General features: G+C 43.0%; 1 protein-coding gene across 1 annotated transcript in view; it reads right to left on the bottom strand.

The window, feature by feature from the left end:
- Positions 1-23725, bottom strand: part of LOC102392111 (ATP-binding cassette sub-family C member 4) — a 161578-nt gene extending 137853 nt beyond the window's left edge. The window contains exons 1-4 of the mRNA XM_044926896.2: positions 23243-23725; positions 14138-14248; positions 13477-13597; positions 1324-1548 (exon numbers count right to left, since the gene is read on the bottom strand). Coding sequence (XP_044782831.2) covers positions 1324-1548; positions 13477-13597; positions 14138-14248; positions 23243-23316 — 531 coding nt within the window. The 5' untranslated portion in view covers positions 23317-23725. The remainder of the gene's footprint in view (positions 1-1323; positions 1549-13476; positions 13598-14137; positions 14249-23242) is intronic.
- Positions 23726-24010: the final 285 nt, after the last annotated feature.

The raw sequence follows: 24010 nt of genomic DNA, 5'->3' as shown, positions 1-24010 counted from the left end.
ATGATACTTTGATATAAATACACGTTGGGAAATGATTACTATAGTAATACCACTTCAAGTATCCACTACCTAATATAGTTATCCTATTTTATATATGTGGTGAGAACACTTAAGATCTACTCTTTTGGAAAATTTCAAGGCTACAATACAGTCAAATAAGGATTTATTTTTAAAGCAAACCATCAAAGGCAAAGAGGTATTCCAGATCAAGTTTATACAGAGCCCTTCAGCTCTTGACACTGATGTATCTGTGGCAATACCTTTGTAACGATACCTGAAATCCTTATTCTTTTATACTAGTTTAGACCAGGGTAAACTATGGAATAATTTCATGGCATTCCTCAATGCAAAATCACTGAACATATTAAATCAGTCTTATTAAAAGTGCTATGATGCATACTAAAGATAAAAGGAAATATTGTATTAAAATAGTTTAAATGAAGAGTAATAAATTATCTCCAGAATGAATAAAACAGTGTAAAATTTTAAGTTTTCTCTCAAATACCCTACTATTTTATTTAATATACCATTAACAACAATTACATCTATAGAATATAGTGAGTGAGTCTATATTTGGCATGAATTCTCTTTATATTTTTCTCTAACATAATTATATTGAATATAATGAAATGGGTCTTTTAAAATTATAATCATTCCTTTTCTCAAATACATTCTCTGCTTCTAGATATAGTTCTATAGATCCAATCTCTGACGTTCACTTTTAAATAAACATTTGATGTAAATTAAGATGTTAATAAACAACAACAAAAATTTTCCATAAACAGCTCTATGGTATTTCGGTATGAAGACAATGAAAATCACTGATATGTTGATTTATTTTAAATAATTTGATATATTTATTTGATATGCTTGATATATTTATTATCATTTGGTATATTTATCAAAATACATGTATACATGTGGTGGATTCATTTTGATATTTGGCAAAACTAATACAGTTATGTAAAGTTTAAAAATAAAATAAAAATTTTAAAAAATACTTATTTTTAAATATTAATTTAATATTTAAAAATATAATTTAATATTAATTCAATACTACAAATTTAGTGGGTATTTTGCAACAGCCTATGGCTTAAAGTTATCAAGGGCAGCCCTCACTTGATCTCAGAAGAAAACTTTTCATTATTTATTGATCACGTTTGCTTCAACAACAACAACAAACTTGGCTTGATGCAAATAGCAAGCTTCTCTGGGAAGGTGTAAATGATCACAGTTAGGAAAGTTTTAGTTTATAAAGAACTTTCTCCAAATGTTTCCGATGCCTCAGGGGAGGTACACACCGTGAAACCGAGCGACACTCACCTTGCGGTAGATCATATGGCACACGGCTACTCTCAGCCTCATCCCCACGCGCTGCATGTGGTAGAAGTACAAGTGGTGCAGAACGGCCCACACGAGCACGCAGGCGCTCAGCCCTGCCGCGTAGCCGTAGGCTTTGTGCAAAGCGGCAGAATCAGCGGGATCGTAGTTTTCAACATAACTAATCATTTTCCCCAAAAATATGGGTTGAACTACTCTGGTACCTTCCTAAAAGAAAAGAAAAAAGTCTTAATTAGAAATGTCAGTTTTTCTTAATACAAGGCTTACTTTTAGCATTAGCATGTTAAAAATACATTTTGACAAAATGCTACATTCATGACTAATTTAAAAGAAAAATATGCAGATCCACTATCTCCTATAAGACAAGTGACAAACAGTTTAACCTTAAGGCAAAATTTTACATTCAAAGATATGAAAGCCTTAGTGCATCATGCTTAGTGCACATGGATGCTCAGTAAATGTCACAACCAGGCCCAATACCAACTGAGCCTTAAGATTAATATGGAAAAAGGTGGCAGAAGAGTAAGAAATCTGCTTCCATATGAACAAGCCTGCTGGCAGCCTGCCCCTGTCCCCTGTACTCTCAATGTCCCAGCCCAAGAGAAAGTCAACCTGGTTCACATATGGGAGACATGCTATTATCACCTTCTTCACCAATCTTTACAAACTGAAACACTGGCACAAACACATCCACTCTTTTCCACCCCAAACTCCACATGTGTATAGATCAAGGGAATGGAAACCAGCTTCGGTTGGAGTACCACAAAGAAACCAGGCTTGGCAGCTCTGCAGGCTCTCAGCTCCCGAGAGCAATGCCTCAATATGCCTCTGCCCCCTAGAAGCTGGAATGTTCCTTGGAGTAAAGAATTAAACATGGTGGAGGCCAAGCTAAAAAAGTATGTCTTCTGTAGTTCTCCATACACCATCCACTACAGTTGGTGGGTTGAAAGAAATGTTCCCAATCCTCTCTTCTCCAAGGCTAAACCAATTGGCTCAGGGTGCACTGAGGCTTCCACCCTGAGTAAGATTTAGAGAAAGCAAGTTTCTTCCCCAAACAAAAAGGCAAAGAAACAGCAACACTGACCCACCCTGCCAAACAGCCACTTCACCCCACAACCTGCTTTCTCTCTCTAGTCACTTCCTGAAGGTCCCCTTCTCCACAGGTCCCCTTCCTTCTCCACCATTAAGGAAAACCAAACACTCAAAGAATCCAAGTCACCAAAAGTAAACACCTTGGCCCTCAACATCATTTCCTTCACAGACTTCTCAAAAGACAACATGCCAAAATTTTGGAAATCTTTCAGGAACAGGGCTTTTCCTTTTTGATAATTCTACCTTACTAACACAGACAGGGTAAGCAACTGACAAGTTTACTTTGATAGCTCTCTTTTATCTGTCTGTAACTGAGGATCCCACAAGAGGGAGGGAAGGAGAATTCATAACACCAAACACCAAAATAATTAAGCATTTTCTGCTCAGCCAGCTAGTGCCTGATCAGGATATTTACCAAAAGATGGCTCAGTTCCTCATATGGGTGTCTCACTAAACCTCAGTATTCCTGTCTTGATCTATACACATGCATGCACACACACACATTCACAGGCTGTACCCACTGCTTCTCCTTCCATGAAGTCATGGAGATTTTCATCTGCTATAGAGGATAAAGGCAACACTAGCTGAAGTATAAGTAAGATGATCAGACCTAACTAAAATGATCAGTTCTCATACATTTCCACTGTTCTCATACATTTCCACCATTCTCATACATTTCCCATCCATCCCAAAAGGCAGAGAGAGCTCATGGAAGAGTCCCTCACACAGTGGACTGTCAACCACACTGTTTATAGTTTCCTGAGATGTAAATGTGGAGGCCCACACAGAGAAGCAAGAACAACAAACTGTACACACAGGCAGTCCCAGCCCAGGCATGGCCAAGGGCAGTCCAGTACTGCAGCCACAAACCACCAGAAGCCCAGCAGTAATATCTGCCATCCCAGACTTTCCCGAAACTTGTGATTCTCTTTGGGAATCAGTTTCCTGTTACTCAGCACTCTATTTGAGCTTAACATCCTTGTAATTACAGGAGAAATAAGAGTAATGACACTCACCAAACTAAATATGAATAAATGAAACAAATCCAGCAAAAAAGAGTGTAAATAAAGGCAGGTCACTACTGCCTAAACATATATGGACTTTTTCATGATAAACAGTATTTGATAATCCAGTTGAGGGACTTCCCTGGTGGCCCAGTGGCTGACTCCATACCTCCACACTCCCAACGTAGGGGATCTGGGTCCACTCCCTGGTCAGGGAACTAGATCCCACATGCTGCAACCAAGACTTAGCACAGCTAAATAAATAAATATTAAAACAAACAAACAACAAAAAAAGTTGAACTAACAGCCTCAATAAGGTATAATGCCAGTTAATGGCCCATATCTTCCATTCATCTGTCAATTCTTTCTTTTTTTTTCTTTTTCTTGATAATGATTATTGTTTATTTGGGACAGAAATTTTCAAAAAGATAAAGGTTTTCAAACATGAACTGTTATTTTGATCTGCTGTAATTTGAGGGGAGAGTCATTTGCTATTCTTAAGCACTATTTTGGGACTTCCTCCGATGGCCCAATGGAAAGGAATTCATCTCAATGCATTAGACACAGGAGACTCAGGTTTGATTCCAGAGTTGGAGAGATCCTCTAGAGTAGAAAATGACAACCCACTCCAGAAGTTTGTTAGGATAATCCTCTGGACAGAGGAAGCTAGTGGGATACAGTCCATGGGGTCGCAAACAATCAGACACAACTGAGTGACTGAGCACACATGCACAACTCTGCCTCCAGCAAGGAGCAGCCACGGCAATTCAGAGAAGTGACGAAAAGTATAACATACAAGGAATTTCCATTCTGGCATAAGTTGCAAGTATTGAAAATAGAAAACTGATATTATAGCCTATATGAAAAATAAGAGCAAGTAAAGAAGAATTTCCAGTGATTTCTCTCAAAAAAATAGAAAACAAAATAGTAAATAGCACAAAACTGTGAAAACAAATTCCCAAAGTACATATAGAGAATAAGAATACACATATTAAATATGATTCTTCAAAGCTTCCAGACACACAGGACAGGAGTTACTGAGACCATCAATGGTAGACTGAGTAAACCCATCCCCTCCACACACAAGGAAAGGTTAGAGATAAAGAGTCATTTAACAGGAGAGCCGGCAGCAGCATTTGAAATCTGTGAGTGTTTCCATTTCTAGCATTTGGTAAAACTGGCTGAGGCAAACCAGGTGAAATATTTTCCAGCTGCCAGAAGATTAGCTCCTGCATATGCTCAATGTTCTGTTCCAAGTTTTAACTCCAAATGAAACAGTGGTGTGAATCCCAAGGAAAGGTCCAATTTCAGAACACTCTGCTTGTCTTGGAGAGTCTCTCAGAGAAGCAAGGAGTGGCTGTGGCTCACCCTGGGGACACAGACACTGGTAGCAGCATTTCCAGGAGCTGCCCCCACCACATGTACACTGGTGTGGGCAGACACCACCAGGGAAATCTCTCATCTCTACACTCCCGATTCTCACCTTCAACTAATAAGAAATAAAGCAACTGAGAAAATATTCATTATCAACCACAAATCTAATGAAACTAAAACTTTATTGATCAGCAAGAATGAGGTCAAACGTTGCCCCCTTAAACCCTTCCTCTTTAATATCAATCTATGACCACCCTATGATTACTCTCTCCACAAACTGAGTATAGTTCTTCCTCTTTCACAAGACTTCTTCACAACTCTGAAATCATAAAGGATCTTTAAAAGAGCCTAATTTAATACTACAATGTTCATTAATCAAGGTTCTTAGAGAGTCTGAGTCTCTGAGGCAGAATTTAGTTTTTTTGGGGGGCCATGCCATGTGGCATGCAGAATCTTAGTTCCCTGACCAGGGATCAAATACTGAGGCATCTGAATTGGTGGCATGGAGTGTTAACCACTGGACTGCCAAGGAAGCTCGAGTTAGACATTTCTTGATAAGAGTCCTTGGTATTCAGCCTTCTGAAAGCACCTGACATTGGGTTCTACCTCTTGCTTCTTAGGGTAACTTCTTGCATGGCTAGGTTAGATGCTAGAACTTCCACAGTGGGTAGAAGTCCTCCTCCATGTTAACGTTTCTTGCCCAACTTCCCCATATCTCATTCATGGAAAACACACACACACACACACACAAATAGAAACAAGCTATCAAAGAAAAATGCTTCAGTAAAACATTCAAGCAGAAAAGAATGAACTTGTAGGAAAAATGAATAGGCAGTTAATCTTTAAAACTGGGGGAAAGGTGACAAAATGTAGAATTGAGAAAAATTTAGAGATAAGGTAGAAAAACACTGAATCTGGGGGAATCATAGCCATCAGGATTCTAGATCTCCTAGCTTTCACTAGTCTTTTACACAGTGGTCTTCATCCTGACTGCACCTTAGCATACCTGAGAGAGGATAAGTGCCCTCTGATGCCCGAGGCCCAGTCTCCAGAAACTGGTTTAGATTCAACTCATTAGGGTGGAGCCTGAAGATTCCTCACCCTGCAGATGCTGGATGCAGAAACTAACCCCAGGTAAGCATCTGCTAACATCCACGCTTGCACTGTCATGTCATCTGAGCCTGGAATGGCTACAGACCTGCTCTGAAGGAGTTACGAGCGTCACAAAGAGTTTTAACCAGAGTCCCATGGCACATTTCATGCTTCTAGAAAAATCCTTCTAAATTCAAGTCCAGAGATTATAGTGATGAAATTAAAATTTTTCATTTTGTACAGTAGGAAAAACAAAATGTTCAGAAAAGACAGTTTTAAAATATGAATAAAACATGAATTAAAATTAGCCTGAAAAGTTATCTCTAAAAGGAGAAGGAGAATTGGAATAGATCTAACAAGGATATCAGCCTTCTTTAAAAATAGCCTTTTCTTGATTTTGGAATCATGAAAACATTATATAGAATTATAATTATAAAGCAGCTAATTTTTTAAAAAGCAATTCCTAAAACTTCAGAGTAAAATTAAACAAAAGTACCTAAATATATACCCAATAGTTCTTTTTTATATGGCTCTGCCAACCAACAGGATGGGTATGTATTTCGGCACTTTTGTGGAGAGGGTGAGCTGTATGGAAAGAGTAACATGGAAACTTACATTACCATATGTAAAATAGATAGCCAATGGGGAATTTGCTGTCTGTCTCAGGAAACTCAAGCAGGGGCTCTGTATCAACCTAGAGGGGTGGGATGGGGAGGCAGATGGGAGGGAGATTCAAAAGGGAGGGCATGTATGTATACCTATGGCTGATTCATGTTGAGGTTTGACATAAAACAGCAAAATTCTGTAAAGCAATTATTCTTCAGTTAAAAAATAAATATTTTTTAAATAAGTAATTTCAAAGAAAATAATTTGAAAACACATTCTCTGTGTGATACACCCACCTGAAGACAGTATGAACTGCAAAAAAATAAAATAAAAATCTTAAATTGCTTTCAGATTGCTTCACATTATAAGGTAAAACAAATGAATAATTATGCTGATATCATTGAGAGCTGGGCTTAGACATGGGACTAAGAATAGATGGTGGGAGGAAAGAAATACAGATGTAAGACCAATAAGATGAAGTAAAAATTTCTTACATCTGACTTGGACTGGAAACACCCATATAAACTTATTTCTTTACCTTAAAAAATGTATTCTAACTTTGTTTAATGAAAAAGTCAAGAAACAAAAACCAAGAGCAATAAGCAGTTCTAGCATTCAGACTTTAGTCTTTAAATATCATTTCACACTAAAATAAGCCAAGACTGCTTAGAGAAATGGATGATTCCAGGGCTGGAGCAAATGTTGTACAAAATGAGCCAGAAACATCCTCTCACATCAGGAATCAAAATACAAAACAAAAAATCTAGCACAGACTTCTAGAGTATGTGCAAAAGACTTAGGACCCAAGCTGAATAGACTCCCACTGCCCAAAGATGGCCAAATGTTGGCACAAGCATAATGAATGAAATGGGCTGAAGCAGATCAGAAATGCTTAGATCCATGAGCTCAAACTGACATCCACAAAACCAAACAAACAACAATAAAAACCCACTAGCCCCAGAAGAGAACCAACTCATCGTTTTGAAAATGGGTTTTAAAAAGTGAAAAACATTATTTTCCCCTACTTTTTCTATGAATATTATAGTTCAGGGTTAACCAAAGAGCTTAGAGCATATCCATTTTGTAACCCTTAATGAATTAATGGACCTTGAGCAAGGATCACGAATAGCTCCTAACATCACACACACACACACACACACACACACACACACAAGATGTTATGTACCTCATAAAGGAGGTATACAACCCTACACCCTACATAGATGAAAAGGGTGAAGAAAATCCAAATGAGTTACATCAAAACTCTAGATCTAAACACCAACTAAGGTGCCAGAGGAACATTTCAACTGACACAGAGGGAGAAGTGATCAGCCAAATCCAGGCTGTGGGAATCTCTACAGGAGAAACAACCTAGAGGTGTGGGGTGGGGGAGTAACGGAAAAGCAATTGTATAACTTGTTTCAGCCAAGTGTACCCTATTTAATACTGCTTCCAACAGCAAGAGGAGAAAAAGACAACTGTGAGCACTGGCTAGATATTGATGACATTAAAGTTAATATTTATGCATAAGAACAATAATGTTTATGCTAAAAATGTTTAGTGGGGGGAAGATTCCACATCTTTCAAAGATATATACTAAAATATTGATGGATAAAAATGATATGATGTCTTGGAACTGATTTAAAATAATCTTGGGAAGTGAGAGTGTGTTTCAGATGAATCAAGACTGCTCATTATGGCAATTACTGAAGCTGGCTTAAAGTGACATGGGGTTCCCTGGCGGCTCAGCAGGTAAAGAATCTGCCTGCAGTGTGGAAGACCTGGGTTCGATCCCTGGATTGGAAAGATCCCCTGGAGAAGAGAAAGGCTACCCACTCCAATATTCTGGCCTGGAGAATTCCACGGACTGTACAGTCAATGTGATTGCAAAGAGTCAGACACGACTGAGCGACATTCACTATGGTGACATAGAGGCCTATTTCCCTTTACCCTTCTGAATTCCTAGCTGAGGATCCCTGTAATAAATGATAGAATAACAAGAGAAAATCAAACAGAAGTTTATTAACATGTATATTTCTGACACGCATGCGAAATATCAAGAAGAGCTGAGTGACTCCCTGAGATGGCCCAAGCCACCACCTTAAATGCCATCTTCAGCTAAAGACAAAGGAAAAGATGAGAGATTAACAGGAAAAGCAGCTTAAACTACATTAGGGTTGGGTGTGTTATGCAGATTTCATGCTTCTTGAAGACGGTCCTTCAACAGGATCCGGCTGTGATTTAGAGCCATCCTTCTTTTTCTGGTACAGAGAGGCAGACACCTTTACAAAGGGAGGTTTCCTTTATCAGTGTAAATGTCCCTCACAAAAGAGTAACTTCTACTCTGTCTTCAGGGTTTCTCCTGTGTCTATTTCTCAAAAATTGAATCAACTCACAACAATCTTCCTGCCAGAGAGCCCTATTCTGGAGTGACACATTGTGTTACCCTTTCATTCTATTCTATTTTTGAAAATTTCTTAAAAAACTATGGGGGGTGGGGGTGGGAAACACTTTAGAAAGCAGTTGACAGAGGGGCACAGAGTGGTCGTTAGAAAAGCAGCTCCTCTTGGCTCTGAGCCTCAGTAGAGGCTGTGGGAGGAGAGGACAGAACACAGAGAACACCGGTCTAGCAGTCAGAACACTACGCCTCAGAGACCAGGTTGGCCACCCACGAGTCACATGACCCCAAGCCCATTGTGTGGTCTCCTGGGCCTCGGGGTCTTTATCTGTGAAAATACCTACCTTGGCTCCCTCAGAGGAATCCTGGGACACCTAAATGAGCTACAACAGCTCAGAGTGCTCTGAAACCACTATAAAAACAAGGATTTTTCATCACTTTTATTATTAGAAGTCCTGGTAAGAGAATTACTCTATTCTTAAAGGCAGAGGCTGGTTTTACAAAGGGCTTGGAAAACTCATTATTGCTCACAGGCAATCACAATGGAACAAGAGCTCTTGAGAAAAGTCATGTGTAAAGCCGAATTTTCTAGACTGTAATTAAACTTTTACTTCTAAGCAGATTGCTAAAATTTTTAACCATTATGAATGCAATCTTTTAAAAGGAGTCTTCTATTTACCTGATTACATAAATAAAATGAATTGAGGGGGGTGGAGGAAACAAGTAAAATAGGTGAGGAAACTTAAGAGGTACAACTCCAAATTATAAAATAAGTAAAAGGGAATCGGGGACAAAAAATAAATATATAAAATTTTTAAAAATAAAAAAATCACAGGATTATAATATTCAACATAGGAAATATATTCAATAATACTGGAATAACTATGCGTGGTGACAGTTGGTAACTAAACTTATCATGTACTGTATAAAATATTACATCACTAATGATGTATATCAGAAACTAATATAACATTGTAAGCTGATCATACTTCAATTTTAAAAATTCTTTTAATTTTACATTAAAAATGTACATATGCTTAGAAAAAGAATATAAGATTGGATATAAAACCCTAATTTATAACTCAAGGTCATCCCTGTGGCCATTACAAACACCTAATAGCTAATACTATTCTCTCAAGAACCAGCAGGGTGCACACAGCAGGTCTGCTTGGCAGGTCCCCTTCTGCTTGGTTCAAGGCCCCCTCCTCCTCTCCCTTGACGTGTGGTACTCAGTGGTTGCTCTCAGCCCACAGTATCTTTGCCAACAGAAGCCACTCCTCAGCCTCCTGGGTTGAGCAAAGTGAGGGACACATGGAAGAAAAGGTTGGGGAAATAAATGCAAAGACCACTCAGCTCTTGGGGAACCAGCCATGAGTTGAAGCACAAAGCGCACTGTGGGATGCAGAGGATTCTGTTTACTTCCTGTCCATCAGCTGAGCTCCAAAGTGAGGATTTACACATACATGGGCTTCCCACAGCCTCCACCTGGACCAGAGACCATCAGCAAAAGTGGCTTCAGATAAAGGCCAAGTGATCGGACAAGGCTGGGCCACTTCTAAGGGTCCTGGGAAGAGGACATAAATCCTGGCCACACCTCCCCTCTCAGGGGAAAGGACTGGGTGAACCCACTCTGTCTCTCTGAGGTCACCCCACTTACACACCAGCAGTGGAGACCTCACCTCTCAGAGACAAGTGCTGATGACCTGGGGAGGTGGTCTCTGTGTCTCAGGCCCAGGCAGAGGCTTCAGGCTCCTCCTGTCCACCCTGAGCACCCTGGGTAGGTGGGGACCTGTCCTCCCCACCCACAGTACCCGTGGAGGTGCACACAGGGGCCAGGGGTGCTGGGAGCTCTCCGGCTGTTCTGTTCTAATTAGGGGTGACCTCCAAGGGCTCCACAGCCTGGTACTTGTTTCTCTGAGAGGAAGAGATACTCCTCAGTTCTCACAGGACAGTCCATGGAATTCTCCAGGCCAGAATACTGAAGTGGGTAGCCTTTCCCTTGTCCAGGGGATCTTCCCAACCCCAGGATCAAACCCAGGTCTCCCTCATTGCAGGCAGATTCCTTATCAGCTGAGCTATCAGGGAAGCCCTTCTCATAGGACAGAGGTTTTCATATCTCAAAATCCTAAAACCCTAAAAGCCTCACCCTGGACTGGCATCACCGTGCTTTATCCCACTGGTGTTGCCGGGAGTGCCTGGGAGGCCCTACTCATGCTGTGGGTGGAAAGACCACACTGCTTGGGATCATGGATGATCCACAGGGCATTCTGTGCACCCGAGGGATTAAAAGAGGGCTGGAGATCAAAAAGGAAACATGTTTGTGTTTTAGAAAATCCTGGGCTGAGTTTAGATCTTCCACCATCTAAAATATAAAGAACAACAAGCAGTATAGATTGATCACAACACGGGAAGTTGCTTCATAAAATCAATTATTAACTAACTAGCACTGCTACTAGTACTAGTAGTACTGCCACACAGATGAGCCCCTACATTTACGTCCTCTACTCCCCACTTCTCTGCCATGACCACCCAGAGACCAACCTCCTGAAAGGGCCCAGGGCTCTATCAGTTGCACCTTATGCAGCCCCAGGCCTGGCCTTCCTGGATTCCCAGCAGGAAGTATTACTGGGGCTGGACAACTTTGAAATCAACACTCCCAGCACCACAGTGGGGAGGATTCCATCTCAGGAAGAACCCCAGATCCTGCGGCCTCTCCCTCTATGCCTGATTCTCCCATGAGCTGCCACAGCCAAGACCCAGGACTCATATTAGAATGGGATCCATCCAAGGCTTAGCAACCCCACTCAAGGGGCTAACAGCCCAGGACAGCAAGAAAAACCAGCAGCTCAGTTCAAACCCAGCCACATGGGCTATCCTTTGAGACTCACTTGTCTCTAAGACTCTTTAGCATTTGGTACCAAAGAGAAACTAGAGAACCAGGGACAGGAGAGAAAGACCTGCTCCTGATATGATCCAACACTGAACCCTGAGGCCACTCATCCAACCAGGCACCTGGCATGAGCCAGAGACAGACACCGAGGCCCCAGGGTTTCCTGGTAAACAGAATTCATGAGAGCTGTCTGAGGTCAGGAAATCCTGCACAAATAGGCCACACCAGCTTGCCACCTGTGTATTTCAAACAAAGACTTATTGTAACTATGTGTAAATACCATCACTGGGACAGCTGCACACGGGACAAAGAAGGGCTGGGACAACCTGATGGGCTCCTTCTTCCTCTCCCACCCCGCGTCCTTCACAAGGCACTGCAGTATCTAGGTGGTCAGTGTCCTCTCAAAGGCGGCACCCTGCCCCACATACCTGTCCCACCCTCTGGCACAATGGCCAATCCTCTTCTGACATCAGTGACAACTCCATCCCCCAGGACTATCCAGTCACCTGGGAGCTGACAGATTCTCTGTCTCTCCAGTTGTGTAGGGTGGACTTCACCTGCACAGCTGCCCACTGCCCGCAGTGCCCTTCAGTTCAGCACAGCCTTTAAACAAGAGCCACGCCACCCACCTGTAAACCACCTGACCCATTACCTCACCCCCAACACAATGGACAGCTCGCACCTTCTCCACATAAAACACCCCTTTCACAGCAACTGCATCTTCCATCCCACCTGCCCTTACACACTCACAGGTCGCCCATGTCCCTAAGGCAGTGCTAAGTGACCACGGAGAGCACGAGCCACCCAGCGGGGTCTGAGGCAGACCCCCAGCAGGCTCAGCCAGAACAGGGGGCTGCCAGCACTGTGTCCCCAGGTGGACTGTCCTCTGGGGGATCTTGACCCAGGATCTTCAGGGTCACAGGGGTCACTGACCTCACAGCTTTCTGCCTCTGGTTTGCCCCAAACATTCCCTCCTACACCCTCTGCCAATGCCAGGCTATCAGGACTCCCCCTTCAACCAGGAATCTACTCCCACAATCAGGGAAAGAAAGCAGCGTGGAGGGTACACAGAATTCACAGTGAAGCTGGAGCTCCTCCCCACGGGGACTTTCCTCACAGTGCCAGCCCACAGGGAAGGGGCAGCCTGGGGCAAAGTGTGCTCTTAGGAGTTTTGGGTGGCTACAGGCCAGATGCAGGGCCCTGGGTTCTGTTCCCCTGGAAGAGGAGAGGCAATGGTATCTTCTTAGAAAAGCATTTATCAGATGTGACCTGATCAATGTAACAGTTTTTACCTTGTTAAACTATAAATGAGTGCCATAAAATTACTTTCCTTTAAATCACAGGGCATATATTGCCTGAGGCTGTTGGAATCTTCTTTTGGTCAAAGATCATTCAGTGTTTATAATGAACACCAGGAACTTTCTACCATACTATAAAATGTCTTTTATTTCAAGGCCATCCTTCCACAACACTCTTTAACCAGTTAAAAGAAGAATAGTAACCCCTGGAGTCCAGTTCTCGCCATTCTAAAGATAAATACAACCTCTGAACTCTATCATGTTTCCATGAGGGTTTATCCTCGGACCTTAGACCACTGGCCTCTCTCCCCACCGGCCCCGTCCACCTCAGTACAGAAACACATACACCAAAAAGCAGCACACAGTATGAAAATCTTTTACCTCCAGAAATGTAAACATTCCCCAAATTAAATAGGATTTCCAGTAACACTTTATGATTGCTTTCACTAAAGAGGGTTCCTGTGCATCCTTCTGGGCTCTCTTAACTTCTTGATCCCAGTACCTGTGATACAAAACAAAGCACAGTAAAGAACAGCACGTCCACCATAGGGAAAATGGGAGAGGGACAGAGTAGAAGATAAGCCTTCACTACAGGGCACTCTGTGGCTGCGCAATAGATGCTGGCTACCTGCTCACAGGGCTCCTGAAAGATGAGCGGTGCAGACTCTGAAGCACCAGAGAATCAGGCCTTGAGGGGAAAAATCCCAGATTCTGGAAACAACTTCCTGCCAAGCTTTGCTGGACTCACAGGTCACGAGCAGCTCAGGAGGGCAGACTCCCTCCTCCAGGGACCCCACCTCCGGGGACAGAGTTCAGCCTCCAGGGCCGTGGCTGTGGGCTCCCTCCACACCCACAGATGCACAGGGAACACAGGCCTCCAAAGTGGGCTAAGCCCGGGGTCAGCCTGAGGGGGTGAGTGTGTAGTGTCAGGAGAGGAGGCTCAGAAGAACCCAGAGGAAGGCAAAGCCTCCCCCACATGTACCTTTAGCCCCACGTGGAAATTCTCACTCTTTCTCCCCTTCTCCCTGATGTCTGTGCTCACCCTTGCAGCTCTTCTCCAAGGTGCTGGGAGCGATCTTCTGGAAGCACCGGGTACATGTCATCTTGTTTTAACTTCCGTTTGTGACCAATTTTAAACAAGGGGTTTAGCCACCTGTTAAACATTAAAAGGAGAGTGACATATATCCAAATTATACATCTCTAGTTAGAAACCTACATTCATAGATATTGCTAAAAAAAAAAGTCTACATTTTAATTATATAAAGATATGGGGAAAACTAGATATATGCTTAAAAACACACATACATTCTAGGTATAGGAAAGTCATGCTGGCTTATATATTACGTAATTAAAGCAGCCTCTTTGTGGCCTACTGAACATACATTGTACATCTGCTTTAAGTATTAAGAAAAAAATATGTTTAGAAATCAAAATAAAGTAACAGTGGCTAAGGCATGCAGAATAGAGCTGAATGGCCATTGTGGGTAAGGCTGCAGATATCTTCCTGTATAACTGAGGACTTAAGTCTTCTGAAATGTATCAGATTGAAGGATACCTACATGCACTAGTGGTAAAGAATCCGTCTGCCAAAGCAGGAGATGTAAGAGATGCTGATTCGATCCCCAGGTTGGGAAGATTCCCTGGAGAAGGAAATGGCAACCCACTTCAGTGTTCAAACCTGGAAAATCCCAAGTACAGGGGAGCCTGGTGGGCTACAGTCCATGGGGTTGCAGTCGGACATGACTGAAGTGTCTTAGCACCAGTCATATTCAAAGCAGTTGCAAACTTGAGGTCTCAAGATCTCCTCAGATCAGTTGTCAACACAGAGAAGTTTTTACAGGGAGTTATCTTATGGACACAACACTCTGAGTCTAACAGGCTCTGGACCGTGAACTACTTACAGTCCTGTCAGACTCCCCTCAGCCAGAACACTCATGTGAGCCTCTTTCTGAACCCAACCTTCTGAAGACAACCTCAAGATAAATAATAGCTTCCCAACTAAAATGCAGTTGATTCTTCTTATGGTCCTCCTCGGTATCACTCTCTGGAAAATTCATTTATTTTTAAAAGTAACTTTCAAACATCTAAAAGGGCTGGAATTTTACTGATTGTTGGATCTGTCACCATCAGCCTCAGTCAGGGAACAAATATAGCCCACCAGACTTTCAGGGAACTTCAGCTGACAATATCACCAAACTACAGTTTAATTCCACCATGCCCAGGCTTCTGCCCAGGGACATCAGGGTTGCCCCATTGCCACCACACCCCTGCAATCAGGGTTGCCCCATTGCCACCACACCCCTGCAAAGGCCTATGTGTTAGTCAAATCCCTGTTTTCTGGGGGTCCAACCAACCGTTCACTATGAGTCCTCCACCAACAGGCATGGCTGACTCTAGATAGTTACCATGCTTAAGGGCTCTGGGGACAGGATCATAACAAACATGGAGGGGCCTGGCCATGTGCAAGTACCCTGGATGGAAGGGCGCCACCATGAGCCTAAACAAGACTCAATAAAATACAAAGACCGTGTGTGTGCCCCTGAGATATATTTGTTCCTTGAGGACCCTGTAGCAAGGGCCACCCATGTTTGGGCCATCAACTGTCTCCAAGAAAACTACCAGGGGACAGTGGGCTATATGTGGTTCACACCCAGATCAAGGTTACATTCAGATTTTAATTACACTCGCACAACCTGTGAATCAAAGGGGGCCACTCATCTAGTCAGGAGGGGAGCTGGACTGGTAATAGCACGTGTCACTCTTGTTAGGCTCCCTGGTGAGCCTAGCATGAGAAAGAATTTATAATAACCTAAGTATAAAAAAAAAGAAGTTTAAAAAAGTCAGAGACTGGCCTAGGTAAGTAGAGAACCCAGTTCTAACCTTAGAATGACAAAATCTTCACTAGACCCTCTGGCCCACATGACACTTGACCACTGCAAAGCTCTTGATTACCTGCTGGCTGATCAAGGGGGAATTTGTGCCCCAGCAACCATTTCCTATTGTTTTTATGTTAACACTAGTGGTCAGATAAAAGAGAGCACATCCCAATTGCCAGAGAAAACCACTTGCAGACAAAGACAAATATCATATGATATCACTTATACATGGAATCTTAAAAAGCAGTACAAATGAACTTATCTACCAAAGAGAAATAGAGTTACAGATGTAGAAAATGAACTTATGGTTACCAGGGGGGTAGGTAGGAAGGGACAAATTGGGAGACTGGGATTGACATACATAAACTACTATATACGTATCCAACCTCTTTGCAACCCCATGAACTGCAGCCCGCCAGGCTCCTCTGCCTATGGGGATTCTCCAGGCAAACCAATACAATATTGTAAAAAGAAGACAACACAATTAAAAAAAAAAAAGAATACCTGAGTGGGTTGCCATGCCCTCCTCCAGTGGATCTTCCCAACCCAGGGATCTAACCCAGGTCTCCTGCACTGCAGGTGGATTCTTTACGGTCTGAGCCACCAGGGAAGTATATATAAAATAGATAACTAATAAGAACCTACTGTATAGCAGAGGGAACTCTACTCAATACTATGTAATATCCTTTATCTTTTTTAAAGAAAAGAACCTTTTAAAAACAGTGGATATATGTCTATTGATTTACTTTGCTGTACTCCTGAAACTAACACAACATTGTAAATCAACTATACTCCAATAAATTTTTTTCTTTAATAGAGAGAAGGTCACTTGGCCAAATACTCAAAACAAGAAGGGCCTGGCTGGACAAATTTGTGACAGGAACAAAAGAAGGTTCCCCAGCTTCCTTGGGCTTCTAAGGTCATTCTTAGAACCCCTTACAGTTACTTTCCTTCTCTTGCCCTTTGGTCCATGATTCCTCAATTGTATCATTAGTTTTATCTCTTAGAGAACTGAGACAATCAAGTGGCAGATGGTCTTTACCTAAGGCTATGAGCAATTGGGACTCTAGCCTGATAACAATCAGATTCATTTTGGTGTAATCAGGAGAAATCTGCTCCTCTAACCCAAAGCGAAAACAACACCCAGTTGTGGATGTGACTGGTGTTGGAAATAAAGTTCAATGCTGTAAAAACAATATTGCATAGGAACATGGAATGTTAGGTCTATGAATCAAGGTAAATTGGAAGTGGTCAAACAGGCAATGCCAAGAGTAAACATCGATATTTTAGGAATCAATGAACTAAAATGGGGTGAAGTGGGCGAATTTAACTCAGATGACCATTATATCTACCACTGTGGACAAGAGTCCCTTAGAAGAAATGGAATAGCCATCATAGTCAACAAAAGAGTCCAAAATGCAGTACTTGGGTGCAATCTCAAAAACGACAAAATGCTCTCTGTTCATTTCCAAGGCAAACTATTCGATATCATGGTAATCCAAGTCTATGTCCCAACCTGTAATGCCAAAGAAGCTCAAGTTGAATGGTTCTATGAAGACCTAAAAGACCTTCTAGAACCTTAGTTCTAGATAGGATATCACCCCCAAAAAGAGATCCTTTTCATCATGGGGACTGACATGCAAAACCAGGAAGTCAAGAGATACATGGAATAACAGGTAAATTTGACCTTGGTGTACAAAATGAAACAGGGCAAAGACTAATAGAGCTTTGCCAAGAGAACGTACTGGTCATAGCAAACACCCTTTTCCAACAAAACAAGAAAAGACTACACATGAACATCATCAGATGGTCAATACTAAAATCAGATTGATTATAGTCTTTGTAGCTGAAGATAGAGACAGTCTATACAGTCAGCAAAAACAAGACTGGGAGCTGACTGTGGTTCAGATCACGAACTCCTTAGTGAAAAATTGTCTTAAATTGCAGAAAGTAGGGAAAGCCACTAGACCATTCAGATATGACCTAAATCAAATCCCTTATGATTATAGAGTGGAAGTGACAACAGATTCAAGGGATTATATCTGATAGACAGAGTGCCTAAAGGACTATGGACAGAGATTAGTGACATTGTACAGGAGGCAGTGATCAAGACCATCCCCAAGAAAAAGAAATGCAGAAAGGCAAAATGGTCGTCTGAGGAGGCCTTGCAAATAGCTGAGAAAAGAAGACAAGAGAAAGGCAAAGGAGAAAAGCAAAGATATACCCATCTGAATGCAGATTTCCAAAGAATAGCAAGGAGAGATACAAAAGCCTTCCTAGTGATCAAGGCAAAGAAATAGGAGAATATTAGAATGGGAAATACTAGAGATATCTTTGATAAAATTAGTGAAACTAAGGGAAAATTTCATGCTAAGATGGACACAATAAATGACAGAAATGGCATGAACATAACAGAAGCAGAAGATATTAAGAAGAGGTGGCAAGAATACACAGAAGAACCATACAAAAAAAGATCTTCATGACCCAGATAACAATGGTGGTGTGATCACTGGACAATAGCCAGACATCCTGGAATGCAAAGGCAAGTAAGCCCTTGGGAAGCATCACTATGAACAAAGGTAGTGGAGTTGATGGAATTCTAGCTGAGGTATTTCAAATCCTAAAAGATGATGCTTTTATTTTGCTACATTCAATATGCAAGCAACTTTGGAAAACTCAGCAGTGGCCACAGGACTGGAAAAGTTCAGTTTTCATCAATCCCAAAGAAAGGCAATGCCAAAGAATCTTCAAAGTACTGCATTCATGTCACACGCTAGCAAAGTAATGCTCAAAATTATCCAATAGTACGTGAACCATAAACTTCCAGATGTTAAAGCTGGATTTAGAAAAGGCAGAGGAACCAGAATCAAATTGCCGACATCTGCTGGATCACAGATAAAGCCAGAGAATTACAGAAAAGCATCTACTTCTGATTTATTGACTATTGCTAAGCCTTTGACTGTGTGGATCACAACAAACTGTGGAAAATTCCTCAAGAGACAGGAATACTAAACAAATTGACCTGCCTCCTGAGAAATCTGTATGCAGGTCAAGAAGCAACAGTTAAAACTGGACATGGAAAAAGAGACTGGTTCCAAATTGGGAGAATACAGCAAGGTTGTAGAGTTCCAGAAAAACATCTATTTCTGCTTTATTGACTATACCAAAGACTTTGACTGTGTGGATCACAATAAATTGTGGAAAATTCTTCAAGAGATGGGAATACCAGACTACCTGACCTGCCTCTTGAGAAACCTGTATGCAGTTCAGGAACCAACAGTTAGAACTGGACATGGAACAACAGACTGTTCCCAAATAGGAAAAGGAGTACATCAAGGCTGTATGTTGTCATCCTGCTTATTTAACTTATATGCAGACTGCATCATGAGAAAGGCTGGGCTGGATGAAGCACAAGCGGGAATCAAGTTTGCCGGAAGAAATTTCAATAACCTGAGATATGCAGATGACATCACCCTTGTGGCAGAAAGTGAAGAAGAACTAAAGAGCCTCTTGATTAAAGTGAAGGAGGAGAGTGAAAAAGTTGGCTTAAAGTTCAACATTCAGAAAACTAATATCATGGCATCCAGTCCCAACATTTCATGACAAATAGATGGGGAAACAGTGGAAACAGTGGCTGACTATATATATATATATATATTTTTGGCTCCAAAATCACTTCAGATGGTAATTGCTGCCATGAAGTTATGACCCATCTAGACAGCATATTAAAAAAGCAGAGACATTACTTTGTCAACAAAGGACCATCTAGTCAAGGCTATGATTTTTTCCAATAGTTATGTATGGATGTGAGAGTTGGATTATAAAGAAAGCTGAGTGCAGAAGAATTGATGATTTTGAACTCTGGTGTTGGAGAAGACTCTTGAGAGTCCCTTGGACTGTAAGAAGATCCAACAGGTCCATCCTAAAGGAAATCAGTCCTGGGTGTTCATTGGAAGGACTGATGTGTTAAAGCTGAAACTCCAATATTTTGGTCACCTGATATAAAGAGCTGACTCATCTGAAAAGATCCTGATGTTGGGAAAGATTGAAGGCAGGAGGAGAAGGGGATGACAGAGGATGAGATGGTTAGATGGCATCACCAACTCAATGGGCATGAGTTTGGGTAAACTCCGGGAGTTGGTGATGGACAGGGAGGCCTGGTGTGCTGCAGTTCATGGGGTCGCAAAGAGTTGGACACGACTGAGCAACGGAACTGACTGACTGAACTAATGGTAGAAAGCAAAGAAGAGCTAAAGAGCCTCTCAATGAAGGTGAAAGAGGAGAGTGAAAAAAGCTGGCATAAAACTTAATATTCAAAAGATGAAGATCATGCATCTGGTCCCATCACTTCATGGCAAATAAATGCGGAAACATGGAAACAGTGACAGACTTTATTTTGGAGGCTCTAAAATGACTGCAGATGGTGACTGCAGTCATGAATTAAAAGACGCTTGCTCCTTGGAAGAAAAGTTATGGCCATCCTAGACAGCATATTAAAAATCAGAGACATTACTCTGCTGACAAAGGTCTGTCTAGTCAAAGCTATGGCTTTTCCAGTAGTCATGAATGGATGTGAGGTTTGGACTATAAAGAAAACTGAGCACCGAAGAATTGATGCTTTTGAACTGTGCTTTGAAGAAGACTCTTGAGAGTCCCTTGGACTGCAAGGAGATCCTACCAGTCAATCCTAAAGAAAATCTTTCCTGAATATTCATTGGAAGGACTGATGCTGAGATTGAAACTCCAATTCTTTGGCCACCTGATGCGAAGAACTGACTCATTGGATAAGACCCTGGGGAAGATTGAAGGCAGGGGGAGAAGGAGACAACAGAGGATGAGATGGTTAGACGACATCACCAACTCGATGGACATGAGTTTGAGCAAGCTCCCAGGAGTTCACGATGGACTAGGAAACCTGGCGTGCTGCAGTCCATGGGATCACAAAGAGTCAGACAATTTGAGTGACTGAACTGAAGTGAACCCAACATGTAACAATGCCTATGCTTAGCAGGTAGCAGGATCAGAAGATGAACCTTTGCCCCTTCAGAGTCCTTCAGTAATAAGGAACAGTAAAAAGGAAAGGCTGATGCCCCAGAAATATATTCCTGCCCCTCCCTCGAATAGAAACCAACTGCTCTTATCTGAGTTTTAGGCTCAATCATAAAAGGAAAGAAAAAAATGAGAACTGATTAGAACTAGGTAGGACCCAAATGGCAGAAGACTTAACATCTAGTAGACACAGAGCCTCATTATGCACCCACTGTAATATATAAGCATGATAAATTACACACCCACCAGGACCACTACAGTTGACAATGGCTATGACAACAAAGCAAAGAGCTCATACAAGGACTGAAAGGAGTGTTGCCTTAATTTCAGGTCCAAATCATACCGCATTATTGGGTAAGCCATGAATATTCCTCCCTCTCTTAACCTGATTCCCTTCCTTTTACTTCAACCCTCCTCTATACCCAGTTGGGCTGAGAGGTTGACTTGCAAACTAAGTCTGCACTTTTCCATTCTTTGGTCACTGAGCAAAGCTTGTGCTCTACCAGTCTCACCATCAGTTTACTAATTGGTTGGGAGAATCTGAGTGGAAAAAGAACCTCCCCATCATCATAAGGGGTCTCAGTCTGGGCCAGGACCCTGGAACAAGTCCAGGCAGCCAATTCCATGGCAAGCACAGCAGTTACATACACAAGAAACACAGATCCCAGAACCAGACTTCCTGGTTTGAGAGCCCACTCCACCACTTACTAGCTGTTTGATGGTAGGCAACTACTCAACCTCTATGCTTCAGAGTTTTCAAGCATGAAATAAGAGGTAATAGCTCCTTCCTCCCCAGCAGGAAAACTGGAAATGGGTGCCAATGAAAATGGAAGTCTTCACCTTCCATTTCTATACACATACATTTTCAAAGTCAATAAATAAAATGTGCTTTGAGAGTTTCTTGCCCTACTTGACGTTAAGGAGACATTTGTCTACTTTGCTATTATTTATGGTAACCACACACATATTCCTTCTTCTAGGCCCCTCTTTCCTAAAGGGCAACCAAATAGCCAAGGGATGTAGCTACATGCACTAAATACATCACCATGAAAACAAGCATAGGAGCTGCCATCCCCCTGGGGATCCCCTAGGCTGTCCAATAAAAGAAGTATCAGAATTTGTGGAAAAGATAAATGGGTTAGGGTCCAGAAACAAAAGACCTAATAACCACCCAAGTGTGATTAAAGTCCAAAGGTTCAGGCCTGCATATCTGTAGTCCCAGCTATTAGATGAAGACTTCAATTAAGAGCTTCAGCTCTTTGCAGTACTTTTCATCTCTGTGTTTCCTCCCAGCTCATGGACCTGTCAGTAGTTTCAGAACCAAAGGACTCCTGGGCAGAACCACCCGCATCAAGACCATGCACTGCTTCTCTGAAGAACAGAGATCTGGATAAGACCCCACAGGTTTCAGGGACCCCATCCCCAGGGTTTGATTCTCAAAGATAGAAGTGGAGATATTCACAATAGGGCCAGGGCTGTGGTCAAATACACACTTTACTCCTGGCCATGTGTCCCAGGCAAAAGCAACACATGTTCCAGAATAACGTCCCCATTCATTTCATAAAAAAAAAATAGTGTTTTGTACACACATGAAATTGGCCAAAACTAGGTACCAGGACATACAGGACCACACAGGGAGTGAAGGAGGGACAGAAAGAAAGACATGGTCATAGACAGGGGGAAAGAGGGAGCCCAGGGCAGTTGGAACTCAGATGTTCACCTAAGGAACATGGGAAGAGGTGGGCACATTATTGGAAGATGGCAAAGATGCAGGGCACTAAATAGATAAAGAAAATTGTTCACAAGCTGCTTGCTTGGTCAGGGGCTGGGGTGGGGCGGGGGAGGGGAGGGAGTTGCAGCTTATTTCAGAACTGACAGCGAATTCCTGAGTGGTTCTGAGGCCACTGGATAAGGTGGAGAGTGGGGAGCCTAGTCCCTTCTCCTGCTGGGCAGTGACTCTCCCTGAGCAACCTCCTTGCATTCTGCTCCTGCTGCATCAGCTCTCAGGCTCCAGGGCTGGCTGGGCAGAGAGCAGCAAGGCAGGGAGACTCAGTTCCCCTGACACCAGGTCCCTTGGTACCCCTCCCAACCCCACCCCTCCCAACCTCGCAACCCCACCAGCCCCAGGCTCCCAGGCACGCTCCCTCGCTTTGTCCCTTTGTCCCCAACAGAAGCCGACAGTGTTGCACCCGCGGTGGAATGTCAAAGCTCAGGGCGCTCACCAGACAAACAGGCGCGAGCAGAAGTTCGCCTTCTGCAGCGGGCTGGTCTTCACCTCTGCAGACACGGGCAGCATCTTGTTGGCCAAGGCGGACACAGACCAGGGTTTCCCTGCTCAGGCGGCAGTGGGGCTCCTGCTGCTCCTGGAGGCGCTGGTGGGGATGCTGGAGACTGGCCGCCTCACACAGGTCCACTGGGCCGGAGCCTGAGAACACCTGCTTCTGAGAGTGGAGCGCCCTTTGTGCACCAGGTCTGCCTCCCAAGACTGAGTGGCCTCCAGGGTCCACCTCTGAGGCACCCGCTCTGTGCAGGTGCTGCCACAGGCATAGGATGGATGCAGCGTGCCACGTGTGGGGCTGCAGGACCAGAAGCCTCACGCAGGTGGGAGGCAAAGTTATCAGCTCTTTGATAAAGGCAGCAGGCTGACTGTGGGGCACAACCAGCCCAGCTCCCAGGAGCGCACCTGGACACAAACTCTGCGGAAGTTCCTGCTTTGAGCCCAGGCACTCACCCAGAAGGTGGAGACGGGAGGCTCGGGCCCCGCCCATCTCTGCTGCTCAGAGGCTCCCCATGGGCTGCAGAGGAAACCTGGAGAAAGCTAGCAGAAGCAGATAGCAGCCTCCTCTCTGGGCCCTCTGCCCTCATCAAGACCAAATAAGGGCACTGTGGGAAGTTCTCCAACTGTAATGAAGCAGAGCCCAGTGGGGCCTTCCTGGGATAGATCCTACCCCCACCCCATGCCCTCTGCCTGTCTCCTGTTTGTAGAAAAT

Source organism: Bubalus bubalis, chromosome 13 (assembly GCF_019923935.1).
Source record: "Bubalus bubalis isolate 160015118507 breed Murrah chromosome 13, NDDB_SH_1, whole genome shotgun sequence".
Lineage (NCBI taxonomy): Eukaryota > Metazoa > Chordata > Mammalia > Artiodactyla > Bovidae > Bubalus > Bubalus bubalis.
Note: the sequence above shows the minus strand (reverse complement) of the source record. Positions and strands in the feature narration are given on the sequence as shown.